The 21,938-nt window shown below is 41.7% G+C and overlaps 2 protein-coding genes across 2 annotated transcripts; one reads left to right on the top strand and one right to left on the bottom strand.

Moving 5' to 3' along the window:
- Nucleotides 1–870: 870 nt before the first annotated feature.
- Nucleotides 871–17,317, bottom strand: LOC145437490 (uncharacterized). The gene is made up of 23 exons (XM_080314750.1): nt 14,523–17,317; nt 14,139–14,462; nt 13,728–13,957; nt 13,554–13,669; nt 12,462–12,596; nt 12,244–12,398; nt 11,978–12,181; nt 11,805–11,910; nt 11,621–11,740; nt 10,658–10,766; nt 10,512–10,598; nt 9,540–9,655; nt 9,379–9,474; nt 9,074–9,178; nt 7,956–8,014; nt 7,654–7,895; nt 6,521–6,738; nt 5,283–5,414; nt 4,847–5,012; nt 4,090–4,199; nt 3,934–4,025; nt 3,036–3,323; nt 871–1,604 (listed from the first exon to the last, which is right to left on the bottom strand). The coding sequence occupies exons 1-23, from the start codon at nt 14,697–14,699 to the stop codon at nt 1,410–1,412; spliced, it is 3,582 nt and encodes a 1,193-aa protein (XP_080170876.1). The 5' UTR covers nt 14,700–17,317; the 3' UTR covers nt 871–1,409.
- Nucleotides 17,318–17,560: 243 nt separating this feature from the next.
- On the top strand, nt 17,561–21,926 carry LOC145437492 (uncharacterized). The gene has a single exon (XM_080314752.1). The coding sequence runs from the start codon at nt 19,235–19,237 to the stop codon at nt 20,282–20,284; it is 1,050 nt and encodes a 349-aa protein (XP_080170878.1). The 5' UTR covers nt 17,561–19,234; the 3' UTR covers nt 20,285–21,926.
- The last annotated feature ends 12 nt before the right edge of the window (nt 21,927–21,938 follow it).

Below are 21,938 nucleotides of genomic sequence, written 5' to 3'. Positions count from 1 at the left end.
GAAAAATACAAATACTACTTCTTAAAAGCAAAAAAAACATATTTCATGTCTTTTGTCCAGAAAGTTTCAACGGTGGTTGCTAAAAAAGGTCAAAGTCCACTCTTCCAGAAGAGGACACGTCATGGGCTGCTAGGTATATTAGGTAATTGCTAGATTCCGAAACGGTAGTTTTAAACGTTATGGGGGGGGGGCATACTTACTGTGGTGAAATATTTGATATAGGCGACAATGCGGTGCGAACGTAACCCCGTACCTAAATTATGTTCAGCGATACTTTCGTTAAAACATATACTGCACGCGAAGTGAAAATCTGTGTGTTACACGACTTTTATGATAAGTGTCGGTACTACGTGAAAACAGCCCCAAAATTCCTTAGGCTATCTTTCTTATTGGTGATTAAACTACTTCTACTTGACAAACTGAAAATAGCGAAAAGTAAGTAAGTAGTTATAATATTACAACGTAGAAGTGGCGGAAAAAAGATCTACTTGAGTAAGCACCAGAAGTAGAGGAAAACTACTTGAGTACTTCGGCCTCTGGTCACACAACAGTTACTTCCTCAAGCTTCAAGGGTTACGATTCCCTGTTACGACGAATAGTCAACAACCGTTAAGGACTGCTTGAAATTATGGAAAATTGGATCCCAGGGTTAGCCACACAAGTAATCAGAACAGCAGGGACTTCTGTCACTAAATAGCTGTTAGAGAATCTAAACTACCCACACTCTGCAACGCATATATCATGTAGATATCAAAACAGGAAACTATAAATCCATGTGTGGCGTTACAAAACTCCTCGAAGTCTAATTGGAGAGATAATTTAATGCTGTCAATCCTTCCCACTTGAATACCGACACAACAGACAAAAAAATCGAGAAAAATAACGTATATTCAATGACAAAGTATAAAAAGCAATAAATTTTGAGTTTGTGTCGCAGAATGAGTAGCCGGCAACAAGTACAGTACATTGTCAAAAAATATACCTTTTTTCCCCAGCAGACAGCTAGTAACGGGCACTGATAGAGACCAGCAGTAGCAAGGCTGATTTCGGGCACACTCGTGGAACCGTGCGATAGCGTCGCGCGCCGGCAGACAGGTTCAAAGTTTGGCAACGTCACGAAATGGAACAAAGCTCACAAACCACGCCGAGTTGCACGCAGAGGCCCGCGAATACCGTAAGACTAACTATACAGTGGTTAAGCACTTTCATCCCATCGGTATAACCGTGTCGTTAAATCCACCATTAGTGCATCAACTCGAAAAAAGAGAACAACTTCCTTCGATACCAGCAAATACAGCGTCTCCGCGCGACATTTTGTATCGCCGCGGAAAAGCTCTTAAACGCAGGAATCATACGAGAAGTGCAATAAATACGATAGAAGAGTAAACGGTCTAAAATTTCCCGCGTCGCTAACTGGCGTTCTTCTTCTTTAAGCGTTTCGACGAGCTGTGGCCCGTCGATAAATGCGACGCCGTTGACGACTTTTGATTGTTCGTCGAGTCTAAAATGTCCGAGACCAATTGCCGGTGATCGACGGCTTTCAGCAGCGTGGCCTTGGTGTCGGCCAGCTGGTCGGAAACCACCCGGCATCTTTGCAAGTTCGCCTGAAAATACGAGGCGCACATTAGGGTTGTTCACGACAAACTTGAGACCCAACGAAAATGTTAGGTTGACTGGAAAGATGTTGAACATCAAATTTGGCTCAACCCCAACCCGTAGAAGCAAAGTTACCAATTGAACTGCAGTACTATTCGTTTATTCTGTGTCCCAAAGTTGAACTTGGAAGCAAAGGCATACCACGAGTTGGTTGATATCGAACCTTATCAACAACTTCCTCCAGCGATTGAGCACGTAACTGATGAAGAGTTGGAAGAATGCCGCGAGAAGCCTCCGATTTTGTTTCATCCATGCCACAATCAAACAGTGGAACGACATGTGAAGCTCGTAACAGAAGCATCAGCACAAGTTTCGGGATTTGAAAGACGAGATGGCCTCATTCGCCAAAAAATTAAGTCTCGTAAACTGATGAAAAAATTTGACACAAAAATGCATTTTGAATAAGTCGTTAAATGTGAGTGTTTCATTATGATGTTTTGAACCGATTTTAAAAGGACTATGTTGTGAATATATTTGCATTATGGACCCAATATCCGGTATTGTCAGTGTCTTACTTTTCTTTTCAAAAAACTGATGACGGATCACAATTCGTCAGAATAAATGCTGAATTTCAACAAAAATGTGTGTATATATTGTTTTTTGGCTATAACTCATTTTGTGTTAACAATAGAGAAAACTTTCTTTTTAAGACAGATAGAAACATGATGCTTCCGCAGATTTTGAGCTATATATCATGACTCTACGACCAGCGGTTGCCGAGATGGGCCATTTTACCCCCCACACGCAGAAATTGGGGGGTTGCCGGCTGGAAAATGGGGGTAATACCCTGAAGTCACTTTTTATTGAAGTTTTAGGTCATTTGTCAGGATTGAGGAAGCCCTTTTTTCGATTTGAAAAAAAAAAGTCATTTTCACTCCACCCTATTACGCACTGTTGTCGAGGGTCTGCGCAGTGAGTTGGTGAGTGTGCGCTGACTTGTCAAAAATTAGAGGGAATATTGCTCAAGACCTCACAATTGATGTGATCTGGTCTCGATTTTTGTTAGATTTTCTTTTGCAAATTCAGTAATTCTAATACAATTTAGAAAAACCTCTGCAGCAATAATTCTAACTCTAATCAAATGTGAAAAAAAACCGGCTATAATTCTAATTCTAAATTATTTTGGAAAAATACTGTGTGGCAATAATTCTAACTATGATCAAATTTGAAAAACAAAATAGCTACAATTCTAAATCGACACTAATTTAGATAAAAATTGTGCAATTATATTCTAACTCCAATCGAATTTGAAATTAGTAACTGTGTAGCTATAATTTCAATTCTAAACTAATTTTGAAATGAGCTAAATATAATAACAATTCTATGTCATTTAAAAAGCTGAATATTTTCTAGTTGCAGTATACTGCGCTAGACCTCACCTGCGCCAGCTCCTCTATATTCAAGATGTCGTCTTTGACCCGGTTGGTCTTCCTGTCGAGCGGCGTAGACGGCGACTGGGCGGGTCCGTTTTCCAGCGCGCCAGACCCGGACCGATGAGCCCGTGGAGTGGCGCTTCGGAACGAGCTTGACAACGGCGTGGGGGTCGCCGGGGACGACGAACCGACAAACGTGTCAAAGGCAGACTCGGACAGGTGAGCCGACTTGTAGTCGACGAGCCCGTCGAAAACAGCCTTCATCCGGTCCCAGATCTCCGTCTCGCAAGACACCTAAACGAGAAGAGTCAATAAAATAATTTGCAATCTTCAGCAATTGCAATTGCATTTTTCGCGGGTTCCGGATTCAATCTGGTCAAGGTTGTGATGACTCGAGTCATGACTCGACTCAAGTCACGATTTTCTGATGACTCGACCTGACTCAAGTCATTTTCTCATAATACGGAAATGACTCTACTCGAGTCAATCTGCGTATCGACTCGACTCAAGACTAGGACGGCCAAGACATTGTAACATCGTAAAATAGTAAAGTCACCAAATTATTGTATTTCATCTATCAGTCCTGGTACTTGGAAAATAGGGCCGGGAACTGTTAGGACTGAGGAAATTACGGCAGTGTGAATGCGAGCCATACGATATCACTCGAGAAGAGTTGAAAAAAGTGGGCTGGACCTGGTTGAACTCGAAACTGAACAGTGAACACAATGACTCGTACTCGAGTCACAACACCTATGACTCGGTGGTGAATTGAAAACGACTCGAGTCAATACTATAAAAGTGAGATTGACTTGTGACTCGGAACCTTGCGACTTGGTTACAACCCTGGTGAGATGCGATTACTGCGATGTCACCAATACTGAAAACACCAAAGCGAATAACCCACCATGTCCTGCAGCTGCAGAGCGAACCGCGCCACGTTGTACCCTTTCAAGCGCTTCTTGTCCTGCGCCAAGTCCGCTATCGTTGTCTTTTTATCTGTGATGCATAAATCGGTGGTAAGCGCGGCCTCGATAAAACAAGGTTGATTTTAAACGCTTACCTTTCGCCCGGACGTCCGAATAGTGCATAAAGTGATTGTTGATGGAACGGGAATTCTGCTTTGTCTTGTTCAACACCGAGACGGACGGGCGCTTTCTGCTCACGACGTACCTGCGGAGAAAAGAAGTGTTCCCCTTGAATAAAACACTGTGTTACCCTTGAGCGGAACGACAGAGGAGAGTTGTGAAATTGAGAGACAGCTTAGAAAGAAAGAAAATCGTGAATAATTGTTAATTTTTATGACGTGGAATAATTCAAATAAACCCAACAGGAAATTCAGGGGCAGTGTAGCTGTTGTAGTTGGGACGCAATTGTAAAAACCTGTTTAACTTACTACGCACCACTAATCGTAGCTCTCACAAGCCGTAGTGAATTAACATTTTCGCACTATAATTATTACTTGACCAAAAGCCTGGTTTGGTAGCTGGTGCAGTGGTTGACATACAGTGTATCAGCCCGTCTGAGTCTGCGACAGGCTGGAAAAAATGACGTCAAACGGACTTTCTGCCTTCCTTCGCTAAACAATCATCGTACGAGGATAGATAGTAGTAAACATCACCATTACAGACTGTCCGACCCAATGAATATTGTTGCATCTAACATAAGTGTTAAGTGGGATCGCACAGTGATTCCCACGACCAACAGTTTCAGAGCTACATCGAGTTAGCCTAACATGCTTCAATGAATGTAGTCCTTATCATGAAATATTCAAGTTTATTATAGGTACAGTAAGTATTTGACCCAAAAACAGTCCGTACCTGACGCCGTTTCGATCGGTGAATTCGGACTGGGGCTTCGACTCGCTCGAGATCGGAGCGTGCTCGCTCTTCACTTTCGCTTTGCTCCTCGGCTCGTCGAAGTGAGCCTTCTTGCAGGGAGGCTCCGACTTGATGGGTTTACCGCTCGAGGCTGTGCCTTGCGCATCTAAACACACACAAAGGATCGTTGCAGCGCAGAAATGATTCCATAATGTAAGCGCATTGATCCCAGACTTGACCAAGAACATTAAACTGAAGTGAAGATAAAAAGGAAAATTTCTACTTAATTGTAAGTAATAGCGGCAATTCCGAGACATGAATGCTTTTAAAAGTACTGTATTGGTTAAAATATAGATTTGGTCGAGCCACAGGGCTTTCAAAATTGCAAAATGCCAAAAAAAATTTCAAGGTCGGAATAACATCAATCGAACGTTACCGTTGCTGTGCTTTGCAGACGCTGAGGTAGTGGGGTTGAAGAACTGCGACGCGGCCTGCCGCACGCTGGGCTCGTCCTCGCATTCGTCTGCGTCGTCCGTGGACTCTTCGTCCTCCATTACGACGGACTGATCTATAGAGAAAGCCGGAAATTGGATTGAATCAGGGCGGAAATATTCGGACACGCGTACGCATTGGAAAGTGATAATTAGGGCAAGTTTTTGCAGCTTTTATTACAGCTTCCGGCAGCTTCCTAAATACTCGTAAGATAAGTAGAATGCTGTTTTAAGCTGTTTGATTTGAAGGAATCTTATAGTACAACTTTTGTCCATTTTTTCCATGCAAATTTTTGCAACATTTTGCAACTTTTTCGATTTTTCATGAAAGTATTTTCGATTTTGGTGAAATACACAGCCAAAGTCGACTGAAACACCGTAAATCAGCACCGAAGTAACGCTTTTACGGGTATTTCGGGAGCTGAGCCGGAAAATTGACCTTTTTTTTTTTAGTCAACCGAGCAAAATGTGATTATATAGTGCAACTTTTGTCAAAAACAAATGAATAAATGCAACTTCCCGCGGAATTAACTGCAACAATAACTTGCCCTAGTGATAATATGCATCAGCGATGCCGTGACTTTGACGATAACTGATCAGCAAGCCACGTTTAGCGGTTGAATCATCACAAGTACTCCTAAACAACGTGTAAACGAACGAAAATACAAGAAGCCAAGTTTTTCGGCATCCACCTCTGTGTGACCACTCTGAGGAAAGCATTATCACAATCCAGGAATTGGGAGGACTCAACAAATACGACTTCAAAATACTCGTAACCTCCCAATTCCAAAATCTAACTGCAATAGGAACTTGTCCGCTAGAACTATAATGAACCGGGTAACGAGATAACTTCAGATAACTTCGCACTGGGTGTCTAAGAAGCTGAATAGAGATTTTGACGGCGTTTTGGTAGCAAACGTCCGACATTGCAAACCCCGATCATCTTTAATTAAAGGGCGCGCTATGCTCTAAACACGACGAGGCCTCAAATTAATGTTGAAAGTGAGGAAATATTTTGGCTGAAGCCTTAAAGTTAATTTGAGACCGCATCGTATTTAGAGCCAAGCGCCCCTTGAAAATTAAATTCCTCAGATAAGAAAGGAACTCGCATCGTTTCAACATACACTTAACTCCGATTCGAGTGCCCCCCCCCCTAAAATAAGCGACAAAACCATCTAACTACCTTCCGACACGACGTGGGTTTGCTTCCTGGGCCGTTTTCGCGGCGACAGCCCCGCCAGAGGGTCGGAAGAGTTGGCGACAGTCCACGGTCTGACGGACGACATGACATGATTCGCGTGCGCCTGATTCAAAGCGTCCGACGACGGCTTGACCTCTGGGCCTGGCGCGGTTTTCATTCGGGCGGGGTCCTTTTTCATGTAGTCGTGTTGCGCGGGGCCCCTGCAAAAAAGGATTCGTCATCACGGCGATACTGTATGGTCTGCTATTCTTTTTTTGAGTACGAATCACCCAATTTTTGGGGGGTGGGTGCTGGGTGATAACGACTAAAGTCATGACTCGAGACTCAGACGGCGGAGACCGACATGTCATCGCAATTTCAAAGAATAGTAAAGCAACCACACTATAGGGCTTTCGTCTATTGGCTTGGCACTGGTCCTTGAAAATGCAACCAGAAACTGCTAAAAGTGAGAAAAATGAGTACGTTATAAATGACAACCATTCGATATCACCAAACAGAGTTATAAAAAGGGGGTTAACAAGACTAAGTGGAAACTGAGCAGTCAACACAATGACTTGGACTCTCGAGTCATAATACCATGACTCGGACTTCGTCCTCTGCTCGCTGACTTGGACTCAGACTCGACTTGGTGGTGAATTGAAAATGACTCGACTTGACTCAAGTCGAAACTATAAAAGCGAGATTGACTTGTGACTTGATTACAGCCCTGGGTGGATGCATGAGCCCAGTAAGTATTTTGTGCCTACATACATGATTAAAAATTTAGGAAGTTTGTGATGATAAGCGTCAACAGTTCCGCAAAACCCTCGTCACGGTCAAACAAGTGGAAGTAAGGACAAAATATCATTCCAAGAAACAAAAAGTCAGTATTGAACACTAGAAATTCCAGAGGAATCGAGAGAAAGGGTGTCTCAATAAGAAATATAAAAACGCCACAGCACGGAAAACAAGAGGAAATGACGTAACAACAGGTTTCCAAATCAAAAATATTCAAGAAAACAAAACACTACGCGTACCAGAGGGGCTGATATAACAACAGCTTCCACAAAAAATGACCAAAAATAAAAAATATCAGTGTGGAACACTAGAACTACAGACAATCAGAGTAAGCTCACCTGTCGAGCCCCAAATTCGCGTTTCTCTGCGCCGCAAACGAATTGACGACGTGACCCGAGTGCTTCCGCCGCTGGACCTCCTGTGCCGCGGAAGCCTTGACCACGTGCGCCGGCTTTGTCCTAGCCGCGTGCTGCTGTCCCGGGTACATCGCTATCGGCTTTGTGAAAATCGTGTTGGTCGTGATGTGGTGCCCCGACTCTTGCGACACGGTCTTGTGCGGGGCATTCGGCGCGGGCGGGCTCTAAAACAGGCGCAAGAGGTTGAGACGGGGGCGATGAAATGCAAAACGTTCAATTCTCACCTCCGCGGCATACGTGTGCATTGCCTGGTTGTGCAGCAGCAGCATTTGACTGGCGGACGCTGAAAAAATACAAGTACTACATAAGAAGACAGTAGTTTATTTTAAAAATAAGAGAAAACAATTCAGTGAAATGGTGGCCAGCGATACGGTCATTATGTCATCGAGTAAGCTGGCCGCTTGATACACTCATGTACGGGCTTAGAAATATAAATTTGTGTTGTAAAAATACAATTTCGCTTCAACACCTGATGAAGGAGTAGCGCTCCGAAAGCTTGGTGATAAGTATCATTACTACTTTGCAAGTGGACGTTAAATAAAGTATGAAAGAAACCAAGATCTTAATATTATCTTATCTACTTATCTACATCGTCTGCTACCAGTTCAGCCATTTATGCAACATATTTGAATGTAATTAGCGTATAATATGTAAATAGATAATATAGGATGTATATATTGTGACCAGTGGTTCACACGGCATTTTTATTGCCGCGACCCAATTTCCAATTAATGCAGGCTTATAATCGAAATTTTGTCATAATTGTAGCGTCAGGTCAAAAAATTGTCAAATTTCTTTACAAAGTCAACTGCTGGAATTCTTCATAGGTCCAGATTTTGTTAAAATACTGTTTTTTCATGTAAAAATTTGTCAGTTTTCAAGTCAAAAATTTTTTATCAGGCCGAACTACTTCGTAAGGACAGACGGTTCCAACCAGAAGATAAGTAGTACAATTCTAACATTACGTGCATAAACACCTAATTTACATACACGAGGGCAAAATTTTGTCAAAACCAAGTTTTTTAATGTAGAAAAATGTAAAAATTTTAGGTCATACTCGCCCTAGTTATAAATAAATATACTTGTTGTAAAAATTATGATGCAGTAATATTGTATAGGTATACCAATACATTTCTAAGTAACAGGCACTTAGAATGACAGTTAGCTAGCCTTGCGATACTGATCCCGTCCTGCGAGAGGTCGATAAAGCAAAGTTCATGATTCCGGAACAAATTTCAAGGCTCAATCTTTTTTAATTTTTGATCGTTCCTTCAACGTAACGGCCATGTCGCCGCATGCGATAACCCAGTCCCGTAGACCAATGAATTCGACCTCGACCCACCTGGCTCCGTTTTTATCGTGACCTTCTGACCCGACATGTGCTCCATCTTCGCCTTCGGGTCCAACGAGGGATGAATGGAATAAGCGTGGGCGCCGCCATCTTTAGCTTTGAAAAATCGAACGCGTTTCAAAATACACGCAAAGGCCTTCTGTGATTCCACAGAGAACGCAGAAACGACGCGATTATAAACACATACAATTGAATAATGAATACCGGTACATTCACGGATGTTACGGCTAACACTCGTCAGGGGCAATCGCCAGCAACCAGTAGAAAACTGAAACGATCACAAAAAGAAAACCAACCGGAATTGGAAGACGGTGATGCCAGGCCTTTCATGTTAGAGATGCCGATACGCTTCAGCGGCGCTGACACTCCGGCGATATGCGACTTCACAAACACTACAAGAGGAAACCGATTCTTAGTCGACGCGCGCACATATCACCAGAGACACACCGCGGCATACCTGGATTCTCCATGACCGGTTTGATTTCGGTCTGGTCCGAGTGGATGAGGACCGGCAAGTCCAGTTTCACGTCGTTTCCGCCGATTTTCGTCCTGTTCAGAGAACCCGGGATGGGCCTGCAGGAATAAAAGGGGGGAAAATTGACGAATCGCAACGTCACAAAGCCGGCCTAACTATCTCGACTCCAAATCTACACCGCAACACTTCCATTCTCGTTAAAATAAACATTGCCAATCCCTCACGCATCACAGCAGACAGGTGATGTTGTGACCATGAATTGTAATCATAAAATAGAACACAGCGATCACAGCGTGTTCATTCTCTTTAGAAATATATCAAAGTTATCTAATAGATTATTTTGCATACACAACAATCGACTGCATAGGAAAAGACGTTTGTTTTGCAAGGGCTATAACATATACTGAACAAGGACACAGAAAATTCAGATTGTGTCCATCGCTGCTCATTATTACATTGTAATGATCAGTTACGGCATCTCTATTAATTGCATCATGTCAAATTATGGAGTAGCTGGTAGACATTCGATGCGCCGGTATGATTGAAAAGCTGAGGTCTGCAGTATCTCTGGTCACTAACAGGTAGCAATACCGCTATAGCTTGTAGTAGCAGACTAAGAAGAACCACTCTGCGTGGATTCAAACTTTTGGTTGTAGCAAGAACAAAAATTAGGAGAGGCGAACATCGTCAGCAATCAAATTACTCTTTGGACATACCATGACGCCACACTTTCAAAAAGATTTGTTCCCCTGCGACACAATCTTATTTCATTGCATCATATTGTCTAAGTATATGTGTATTGATGCATCAGTCGGTTAATAAGTCGTGACCATACCAAAGGTGTACGGTTCGAGACTTGAGAAGACAGTTCTGAACTTCTGACAATACCGAAAGAAGTTCAAATATCGGGATGACCAAACCAGACGGGCCGTATCAGAAAACAAATGTTCCTACCTTCTCTCGGCTTGCTTCAACAGATCTCTTTTCGGCGCAGCGTAACCAGCGCTGCCACCAAATGTTAGCTTCTTCAAGGCGTTATTGCTGTAAAGCACAGAAAAATGAGACAGACGTCTTTGTGTAGATTAACATATTTTTTTCACTTTTCTGGTCTCGGCCTTCGGAGGATGGCCGGCTTTGGAGATTGTGTCGGTGTTGCGGCACCGACGCCGGCCTGCGACGGGCTGCGTGGTACGCTGTTTGGTCTGTTTTCTATTAAAAAATGCAGTCGCTCGTTAAATTATCGAGCCCAAGGCGAATCGAAAACATTTCGGACAGGTAACGAAAGAATCCCTACCGCCACGGACGACGTCGCTATGGAATCAAAGTCGCTTAGTCAATTTTACACATTGAGAAAATCAACCTCAGGTCAAGTTTTCATATACTTTCGGCCATAATAATTATCTTGGCCATGGTCAGCTTTGAAACAATGTGACAAAATATACATGGACAAGATATGGCAGGGAAAGAATGAAAATTTTCCAAGAGTTTCCCAAATTTTCCCAAGAGTCACAGAAACACAAAATATTCCACATTTAACAGTAATATATTACTGGTAGCGTAGCAACGAGACTGCTGTTGGTTACTGGAGACCAATAATGATATTCGAGGCTATGTCTCGGAAACAGAAATCTTCATGTCATTCTCGCATGTGTAAGCCAGTTTCGTTTTTTTTTTCAAATGGATAAGTGGATACTGATTTACCATCACATAAGCCGGAATCGAGTTTCTGGACAACATTTCCCCAAAATATTCGCTCACGTACCATTAAGTGGGCAGTGTATTAACATTTTTGAGGACATTTGTATATAACGGCTGAAACAGTTATGACGAAACCTGGTTAAGAACCACTGCCTTATGAATTAGTAACACATGAAAATGATCGAGCGGTAGTACACATGCACATTGCACACGCACTGCATTAAAATCATAACTGCGATCGAGTTGATGATCGCAGAGTTGTTTGGTACCATTGAGTGCATAATATAATCTGTCGAAAGGTATATTTATTCTAATCGCTGAATAGCAAATGCAAATCACAGCCACAAAACTCCCTAAAATCAAACCTTGTAAGACAGCCTGCGAAGCGCCACCCGGGCTTTGCAAATGCCCCGCTTTGGACTCCATAAGCAACACGTTCGTAGGCTGCACCCGTATAGTGCCTGAAAGCGGCTGCGTGTGACCAACTGAAAATATTAACATAGAATAACAGTCCTGCCATCGTTATTAGTGCACGGTGCAAGATCTTACTCGAATGAGTCAAGTTTGTTCTCAAACTCGGTGTAGTCGTAACCGTTGACAACGCAAACGTCTGGCTGTAACTCGGCCATAAAACAGACCCAGAACTGGCCGGTCCCTGTTACAGAACGCAATTAGTTAACACCGCTGATCCGTTACAGTGTCGCAAAACATAGACATCGTACCTTACTACTTATAGCCCCTGGCAGTGCGGATATATTCACAGATTGCGAGGTGGTATTGATGGAAGCGTTACTAGTTGACTTGATGGGTCCCACTTGAATGAGCGACGGGGCGCCTCTGTTTAGAGGTCCCCCGACTGATGACATCACAGGAACTGATAATCGGCCGGCGGACGTTGTGGACGTCACCGGAATCTTTGTTTTGGCCTGAAAATTCAAGTTCTTGATAAACTTAAAGTAAAACTTGAACGGAGGATCAATTAACTCACTGAAATTTGTTGTTGAGGGTAGACTTTTGCGACGGGAATGGCGGACACGGTAGTGCCATTTGGCGGGTTGCTGTTTGACATGTACGTTACGCTGTCGGACGATGTCATTATCGTGATGTGTCCGCTTGATAAAGCATTGTTGGAAGACACGAAACCTAAAAAAACGCCGACATCACACACACACTCCATTTGCAAAGAAACAAAAACAAATCCCATACCGGCCGAAGTGCAAACGGAATTTCCTACGGTCATCGACGAAGGTTGGCACACGATCATGGCCGAAATTTTTTTGATCGAATTCCCCTGAGCTTGCGCAGGCAAATCCGTGAACACTTGATAAATCGGTTTGTTCCCTGCAAACCAAAACAAAAATCCTGCGAGTTTAGCCAATCGCCGATTCGACACAAAGCTGTAGGCCTGCGAGAGAGCACTCGACCGCGTCAGAAGCCTTTTTTCCGACAAGAGCTGTTAGCAATATACAGGTATCAGATACAGCTAAACGGAATAGCAGACAGGAGGTTGAAACCAGACCAACAGTCTTCTCCAAACCAAAATAGTAACCATTACTTCAGAAAGAAGACAAACTAAAAAAACTAGTATTCAGCTTCTCCAAATTAGAATTAAAATTAAAGCTACACAGTTTCTTTAAAACTAGATTAGAGTTAAAATCACAGAATTCGCCATGCAATAAAAATCGAGTCCCGTTCATATCGAATAAGAGTTGAGCTTGGCTCGCTTAGCAAAACAATAAATTAACGGTATTCGCTCCAATCAACCTAACTAGACTAGAATTATCTAGCTATCCAAGTATGAGGCACATTGTGTTCAAGAAGCCGTCTGTCGATTATGTTGCACCGATATAATCGTGAGCAGTTTACACCATTTTGATTTATCTTGAGTCAGCCTAATGTTATGTTACATACATGATTTGTGTGACCAGTGAGAGCGTAAGCGATCATCAATCCTGTCCTCATACCATGGACTTTCAAAGGTAGCAAGTCGGGTCAGACAATGCCCATGGTGGAAATAATGCGACACTCTGATATTTAACTATTGAGCATGACTCTATAAAGACATATGTACGCTCCTAATAGCCACATTTTTCGTCGTAAACAACAGATTTCGGCCTCGCAAACGAATGCATTAAAATTCAAAGCATACCGGCCTTATTACTCCATCGGCAAAAGCCATAATACTTTCAATAAGTAGGTGAAGTACCATATCATCACCAACAACAGTGAATGATTGATCACAGACCAAAGCGACAGATGAGCTATTCTGCAACTAAACTACATTTGCAAGATTAATACCTGGCAATGGTGCAACAGTAAAACCAGAGTTTCGCTGGCCTTGGCTTTCGCGTAACGGTATATGAGCGGTCGCGCTTATATTTATCGTTGACTTTATCTGCGACTGTAAGCCATGTCTGGAATAATGGAAAACTGTTAGTTTCGCAGAAAAATCTAGGAAAGGATGTACTTTACTTTTTGCTGAGATCCTGAGTGCTGATTGCGACTGTCGCATTGTGAAACGGCGTTTTCGTCCGAACGACCGGCGCCGCCGCGTTATTTTTAACTGGGTCCGGCTGGCTTCCGGTCCATAACGGATGAGAGGTAGTACTTCGAGGTATAGCGCGCGGGTCGATCAATACGTTAGGCTTTGGATTTTGATGAGGCTTCAAGGGTTGCCGTAATCCTTGCCCCACAAGAACAGGCTGTGAATCAACAAATATGTAGTTAAAAATGGAGGAGTTGATAACTCAGCAGGGTTGTAATGACTTGTGTCACGATTTTGTGGCGACTCGACATGACTTGAGTCATTTTTTCAAATGCGTAAATTCACAAGTTATCATACAAATTTAAAATGGGCTATGAAAAACCAGCCCTCACACTCACCCTGGCTTTGTTCACATCTACATCCTTTTTTATAGTGGCTTGAACCACATTCGGCGACGACACCACGATAGACTTCACTGTCGATCCCATCGGCTGCTTGATATAGCTGACGTTCTGGATTTCTACATTTCGCACATTGGCTTTGATTCGCATTTCGCTTGTAGCGCTCAGCGTGATGGGGATTTTGTCGAGGTTTGAAAAGGCCTTGACGGTAGGGGCTCCCGACAAGGTGGATTTCGTTTGATAACTCGTCACGACGGTCAGCTGGTCTTTAGGAGGCCCCAAAGGCACTGTCACGTGAAATTGATTCGTACCTGCATTTGTCTAAAGAAAACAAGTACGCTAAAACGTCATGTACGCAGCAACGTGCGCAAAAAAACTCACGGATAAAGCTGGAGATGGTGCCGCAGACGTGCCAGTCGATTGTAAAGCTTGACTAATCTTGTGTCGCAAAGGCGGTTGAAATTGGTTTCCAGAATAAGTGTGCCCTAAAACGGCGGGGTTAGGCAACAGGCTAGGGCGTTGAATTCGATTCGACGACGGTGGTTTACTCTCTGTCATTATATTCCAATAAATCTACACCATAGTAAATATCTATTTGAAACATAAAACCTGTGAAAAGATCTCGAAATCTCAGCTTTTTTCGTAATTTACCGGTGCCAAGCAATGACGCCTAGGGGCACGCGATGAATGATAAAGGCATCAACACGTTTCGAATCATTTCCACTATAGCTTCCATATTTTCAAATGGCGGCGCCAGTAACATAAACAATACAGACTGCGACAGTTTCACCAGCCTCCTGAACTTATTAGGCCACTAGACCTAACAAGTATCTCGAACAACATAATGAATAAGTTGGAGAGATAAAACCCATACTGAAAATTGTCAGTTATCCACTGAAGACGGGAAACGGACCATGAACATTCTGCTTTGCGAAGACAGAAAATTTATAAGATTGCCAGACATTTTGTGTTTTGCGCAAATTCCCATTGTACAGCTGTTACAAACTACATGATTTATCAACATACGAAACAAGTGTGTCTTGCCAGCATAAGTGCTCCATTCACCATAACTTCACAATAACAGATTATATTCATATTGCTGACGATTAACCCTGACGAGTGTCAGCCGAAAATATTCGGGTTCATTTCAATATGAATACACTATTAGACTGTATATTGAAGGTCTGTACCTCCAAGAAGCCGTCCAACGTCATAATTGTACAACAAAATTATCACCAAAAGAATAGTACATGCCTATACAGAGTTGAATTATGCATCCAGGAGCCTGAATTCACATTTAACAAAACTTTAGAGCGTTTTAGTATCGCAGCTTATTCAACTGAAAACTTCTATTGCAGATTTACTATTTATTATCAATAATTTCAATTGTCTGTGAGCATTGGTATTTCCAAGTTGTTAATAATTGATTTGATTTGATTGTATTTGTGAAATGTGGATGAAATAGGTCATGTTATGAGGCATGCTATCAATACATGTCAGCTGAGCCTACTCAAATTTCAACGAAAGGAAGCGCAATAAAGTATCCAGTCTACTAGGCTTACAGTAGGCTAATCTGTTCGATGACTGAAAGGCAGGCAAACTTTGTGATATTGTGCTATAGTGGTAACAACGTCTCATTAAAATCATCCCTAGACACTTAATTTTCACGAATGACTCATTTAATGAAGCGGGATGTAGAAAAAAAAGGTTGCAGCTATCTCAAATGAAATTTTGGTTTGTCGTCCTCAATTAGCTATTTGTAACGAGACATTGCCTTAAATAACAGGTCTGATTTTAGTATGTGAAGTTTGTATAATCTTTTAGGTTTCTAAATGAGTATGACCTCAGTCAGCTTGATAATGGGCTGCACATTATAAGACAGGCTGCCCAAACATTACCAAACTTAATTATAGGTTATCTGCCTTGAAGAAATGTAGTGAACTTGGTGTAAAGGGAATCCATGGAATTTACCTTCAAGTTGGCTGGTTTGCGTTCACTAGCTTTTCGCTGACAAATACAATTGCAGATGGAAAGGATACCACTTCAAGAGCAGTGCTTGAATTTTAAGAACCCAAAATTGATGCGTGGACACTGTTGATGTCACAATGTAGATTTGTTAGATATCAGTAATTACAAAAAATACCATATAATCACTAAATCAGTACAATTTCAAAGCAGATACAGCATGTATAGGGCCTGATGACAGCGAACAGGTATGGATTATATAATTACTAATTTACACTGCAAGCTCACGTAAAGTCTCGTAATCTGAGTGACATGTGCCAGCATGGAGTCATTGTCTGTGACAAGTACAGTCACTGGAATTCATCGATTATTGCATGAGGTCACAAATAGCTACGGCCGACAGGCTGAATTTTGAAAATAGGTCATCGGGTTCACTATTGTTTGGTTTATATTGCTTTTCAACACTCAAGTATGATGGGGCTGGGTTGATTTTATGCCTAATGGTAAAAACACCAACTGAAGCCCTCCTCTATTCAAGTTTACCTCTGGATTTTTTGACATATATATTATGGGCTGAAACATGTACCTTTGACACAAATCAATTTGTTTTTTTTTCAATCACACCAACTAATAGCGGGAAAGGTGCTTTGATTCCACCACAACATATTTATTCATCGAATTTTACTGATCAATATATTTTCCACTGTCATGGCATCAGCAGTATAAAAAAGGTCAGCACCACGACTTTGGAATGCGAATGAATGTAAATTTTATGAAGATCCCAGCATATAGCCCTTTGAAATATAGTGGTCGTTCCTCATTCACTTTACTACAGCAGTTTTCAAAATGGACACAAAAAATCGAAACTCACTATTCATAAAATCACATGTTGTGGACAATAAATCATATACATCATCTTCCTTAAAAACTTGTCATATTCTGTACACGGAATGACCCATGTTATGAATGGCGTTGAAATTAACAGTTACAGGCGTACGCAGTGCGCGTCTTTTCATGGCGCGGTTGACATCTCGTTTCATCTCACGTACAGTTACTATGGTACAAAGGCTCTGTCTAACTCCTGTTTACAGTCTTATATCTTACTAACGCCGTGTCTCGCAACAGCAAATACCAAATCACAATGCTTCAATATTACAGAGAAAACTTTGCCTACCTCACGCTACATACACAAGAGAAATTCTAAAAACTTTTCAAACTGCTGTAACACAGAAACGCTATCCGCTTGAAAAATTCTTACTGGTACAACAACATGATTGAGCTGAGTACCGTAAGCAAAAGGTTGTAACCCGCCAAACTTTGCTCCGATTGGCTGCTGCAATGAGCTGGTTCCGCGCGCGATTGGACACTTTTCCGGAATCTCCTTCGGGGCGTGACGGAGAAAAAAGGGCGGCTCGAATTTTGCAAGACGAAACACAAATCGAAATGGGCGTCTACTGAGTAGCATCGAAGAGTATATCGGTGTGAGCTCGAGGCTGTGATTTGAATTTAACCTTGACGTGTAGCAAAGGCGTCTATGGCTATGTATGTTTTGCGAGATTCAGTTTTTAAGTGTTGGAACCGCGTAAAATCAGCGCAATTTGCAAAATACGATCATCGAGCGTCCGTCTCGAGCCAGACAGCGAGTCGGTAATGGTGGTCACGCTTGAGTGAACGTTGAAACTTACGCAGGGTATACGTTATTTTGACGCAATTGCCGCGCGACAGCCGCGTATCCGAAGCGAGGTTGGCGTCGCAGCTGCCGCCTGTCTATTAATTATGGCGCGCTCTTCCCGAAATCTCATAGAAATAGGATGTATGGAACATGTGGGTATTTTGAAATGATCGAAACACATCTAATGTATTGTCAAGACGCGTGTCCGCTTAAATATATTGTTCGTACTTTGATAAATTGTCGGAACCTCGTGCGGGGTACTATGACGTCATTTCCGAATAAGTGGACGTGTAAGTATTAGATATTCACAAATCTCGGGACTATAATCTTGACGGTGTGCTTCTGCAGTGTAACTTCAGAAGTGACTGAATAAGTAACAAAGTACTTGAACTTTTTCAAAGTACTCAAGTGGTTTTTGCCGGCGATTTGTACTACTTAAGTGGTTATGTTTGCAGACTACTTCTACTTGACATTTTTTCTGGTGGAACCACATTTCAAACTTTACTTCTGTATTGAAGTATTTATGGGATATGCTCGCGTAACTTTGACTGTATTGAAATTGTTATACCAATTGGACAATTGCACATATTTTGCAGTGTACTCGATGTAGTGTCGATTTGCATTAGTCGCCAAGTTGCACCTTGTAATTTCAAGAGTGGCCACTTTCGATTAACCGCTAAAATTATGTCACCCCTTGATTTCTTGAAAAGATCAACCAAATCTACTCAATTTTCTATTTCTACAAGAAGTAGTTTAGTTGAGATGTCTTTAAAATCACCACTTCTATTGTAATTGACTAGGATTTTATGGTAGTACTTCTAATTACGTGGCAATGCAGACCACCTCTGTGTATAACTCGTGTATCAAACCTGTACACCATGGCCGCCAAAAATTAATGATCCCCATGATAGAAGTTGAATTCCAGGTGTTTCCTAGTATAAACAACCACCATGTTCTCCTGAAACTGTTGACACAAAAGATTTCATACTGTGAAATATGGAGCTGTCACGCGTTCCTAGCCTTGTCGTGCCGTAAAATCGGATTCGTCACGCGAGTAAAATTCCCATCACCCCCCAATTAGATGTGGAAAATATATAAATACCTTGACTCCACCTATGGCCCACGAACGAAGATACACTTCAATAATATATTCACAGTGAAATACGTCCAAACATTTTCTGCTGACACTCGTCAAGGGTAATCATCGGCAACTGCACATATTTACGACATGATACCTCCATATTGTGAAGTTACAGTTTGCTCTTAATCATGTTGCCCCTTTCATGATTTTATCATTACTGTTTCTGCAGGCATAAATGTTGTGACTCCATGCACACCATCAAACCTTCATGAGAATAACCATGAATACCCAATACATAATTTATGATGAATGAATTATGTACAATATATCTTGACATGTTGAACATAATCTATTTCAGAAAACGATTTCGCTATCATGCCAACATTATTAGAGAGACAAGAGTTATCCGACGCTATGAAGGACGCACTCCGGAAACACATTGTGCGCGAGAGAGAGAAAAAGAAATTAGAGGAGAAAGAAGCGGAAAAAGACTTCGAACGTCGTGCTAAGATCGAGGAGGAGAGAAAAAGAAAAGAAGAGGAAGACAGCGTCAATCTCGAGCAAATCAAAGAACAGTTGAGCGCATCTGCTCTGAAATTGGAGACGTTAAAAACGGAAAAGCATCAGCTCTTCACACAGTTGAAAAAAGTACTGCAAGAAGAAGAGAAGAAAAAAAAAGAAAAAGAATTTCGAGAATTCGGAGAAATGAACGCAGCCCATTACGGGCATCCCATCCAAAATCTCATATTACCCAGCGGACATTACCAACCGCACCAGATGCAATACTTTGCGGGACACTCGTCGTTAACAAACCAATCCTCGCAACACGTTCACCCTAGCTTGCGGCAAGCCATCACGCAAGTACACCAAAATCAGCCGCAACACCACGGCGTGAAAAGGCCGTTGAGCCCCGCATCTCCGCAACCAAGCCCTATTCAATTGTATCAAAGGAACGCGATGTCGGCACACGGGCACGGGTTACATTTATCCGCATCGCAACCGCATCCTAAGTACGAACACGGTTACAATCATTCTAATAGCCATCTGATTATTCAGAATTCGTCCAATTCTGCAGGACAGTCCAACTTGATGGGTACACAAGCGAGACATATCAGTGTGTTACATAATGTGTCTCCTAATCGAATTAGTGGTTCTAAATCTCCATACTCGCTAGGTAAATCACATGATATGGTTGCACAAATGTCTGGATATGGTGAAGGTGATCATATCAACAGCCTCACTCCTAGGTCAAGGTCTAATATTCGTATGATACCGCAGCAATCGGGGCTAATGCCGCAATCTATTTCGGCCAGTCCAAGGTCTCGATCGGGCTCGCCTGGTAGATATTCCGGTATGCATCAAGACAAGTCTCATAGTCCGTTTCACGGCTCGAGTCCGATTCCGGGCTCAAGGTATTACAAATGATGTCAAATCAGTGTGTGTGTGTGTTTACTAGGGCTGTTCAAAAATATACTTTTCCTTCAGATTTCACATGCTACTTGATAAAATTGTTAAGTTGGTTAAAAAAAATGCTGCACACCAACTTTGGCTCCATTCCATCCAGTAGAAGCCAGATTCGTGCAGTAGAAAGTTTCGAATTTATCATTGAAAAACGAAAAAATAAAATTTCAAGATTTTTCTGCCGACCCCATTAAATTGTTGGGCTGTCAGTAGAGATGATGCACACCAAATTTGACTCAATTCCAACCACTCGAAGCGAAGTTATTGCAGTGGAAATACTTGGAATTTTAATAAAATAGTAATTGCGGTGATTAACTCTTTAATTATTTATTATAAAGTCATGAATGGTGGAATTAGAAATCTTTCTACTGCAATAACTTCGCTTCTTGTAGTTGGAATTGAGCCAAATTTGGTATGCATTATCTCTACTGACATGACAGCCTAATTGTTTGATGGTATTATTTTTTAATGATAAATTCGAAACATTCTACTGGTTGGAATGGAGCTGAAGTTGGTGTGCAGCGTTTTTTAACCAACCTAACAATTTTATCAAGTAGCCAGTGAAATCTGAAAGAAAAGTTTTTTTGAACAGCCCTAGTGTTTACGTATTGTAATTGAACCTGGACACAAAGGTACGATAGGCTTACCATAATTTGGAAATCTAAAAAGAGGACACTTTTTCAGAAATTTGAGACTTGCAAAACCGGAGAAGAATTCTCAAAAATCGGTGAATTTTTCCCACTTTGTGATCGGTTGACTGAAAAAAAAAGGTCAACTTTTCGCTCAGAGCTCAAAATACCGTTTTCTCTCCACATTGCTAGTGGTTGACTAATAAAAAAAAGCTCAAATCACCCTTTTTCACTCTGAACCCCCCCCCCCCCCGGAGCATCACTTCTGTGCTAATTTACGGCGTATCACTCGCATTTTGCTCTAAATGTGACCTAAATTTTCAAAAAAGAGGACAAAAGGACGTCCTCCGAGGACACTTTCAAAAAAGTCAAAAAAGAGGACATATGGTGGTAACCCTAGGTACGAGAGTACTCATTACCCAAATTAAGTAATAATTGTGAGTTGTATTATCAACGGAAATTATTTGATGCTTTTTTCCCTCGATGTGGCAGCCTTGAAACCTCAATAAGTCGTATCACAGCAGCGGCACAAAGTCAGCTCGCGGTCATATTTCAACATGACCTCTATCCTTATGACGTTGTAATTAGTGATACTGGATTTTGTCCAGGCCTAATTGTAATGTGTATTAAATGATTCTACAAATGGTTTGAATTGATGTTGGTTTTGTTTCATTTCAATGCCACGAGTGATACGCCAATATGAAACGTTAGCGGTTGATGCGTATGCGGAAATATTTTATAGCGAAGATTGACGGTATATATCAACTACATCTCTCTCTATTTTTCTTTTGAATTGAATGGAATGTTGTTAGATTCTGAAACAAGCTCTTCCTTACAGCATTCTGACACTTATTGTAGTGTAGCGTTGTTTGTGGTATATATTTTTTACAAGCGAGAAGTCAAAGCGCAAATTTATTAATTTCAGTGCAATCCGTGGTTCTAACATTTAATAGAAAATCTATATTTTGCCTTTTAAGTTGATTTTATGT

This window comes from Botryllus schlosseri, chromosome 4 (assembly GCF_051294905.1).
Source record: "Botryllus schlosseri isolate E-star chromosome 4, Bs_hap1, whole genome shotgun sequence".
NCBI lineage: Eukaryota > Metazoa > Chordata > Ascidiacea > Stolidobranchia > Styelidae > Botryllus > Botryllus schlosseri.
Note: the sequence above shows the minus strand (reverse complement) of the source record. Positions and strands in the feature narration are given on the sequence as shown.

Bases quoted from the DNA above. Each gene is read 5' to 3' on its own strand.
- LOC145437492 (XM_080314752.1), top strand. From the start codon at position 19,235: ATGCCAACATTATTAGAGAGACAAGAGTTATCCGACGCTATGAAGGAC.
- LOC145437490 (XM_080314750.1), bottom strand. From the start codon at position 14,699: ATGACAGAGAGTAAACCACCGTCGTCGAATCGAATTCAACGCCCTAGC. The intron at 12,399-12,461 runs GTATGGGATTTG...GCGTTTTTTTAG, and splicing joins TTCCGTTTGCACTTCGGCCG to GTTTCGTGTCTTCCAACAAT. The intron at 1,605-3,035 runs GTGAGGTCTAGC...TCGTATTTTCAG, and splicing joins ATATAGAGGAGCTGGCGCAG to GCGAACTTGCAAAGATGCCG.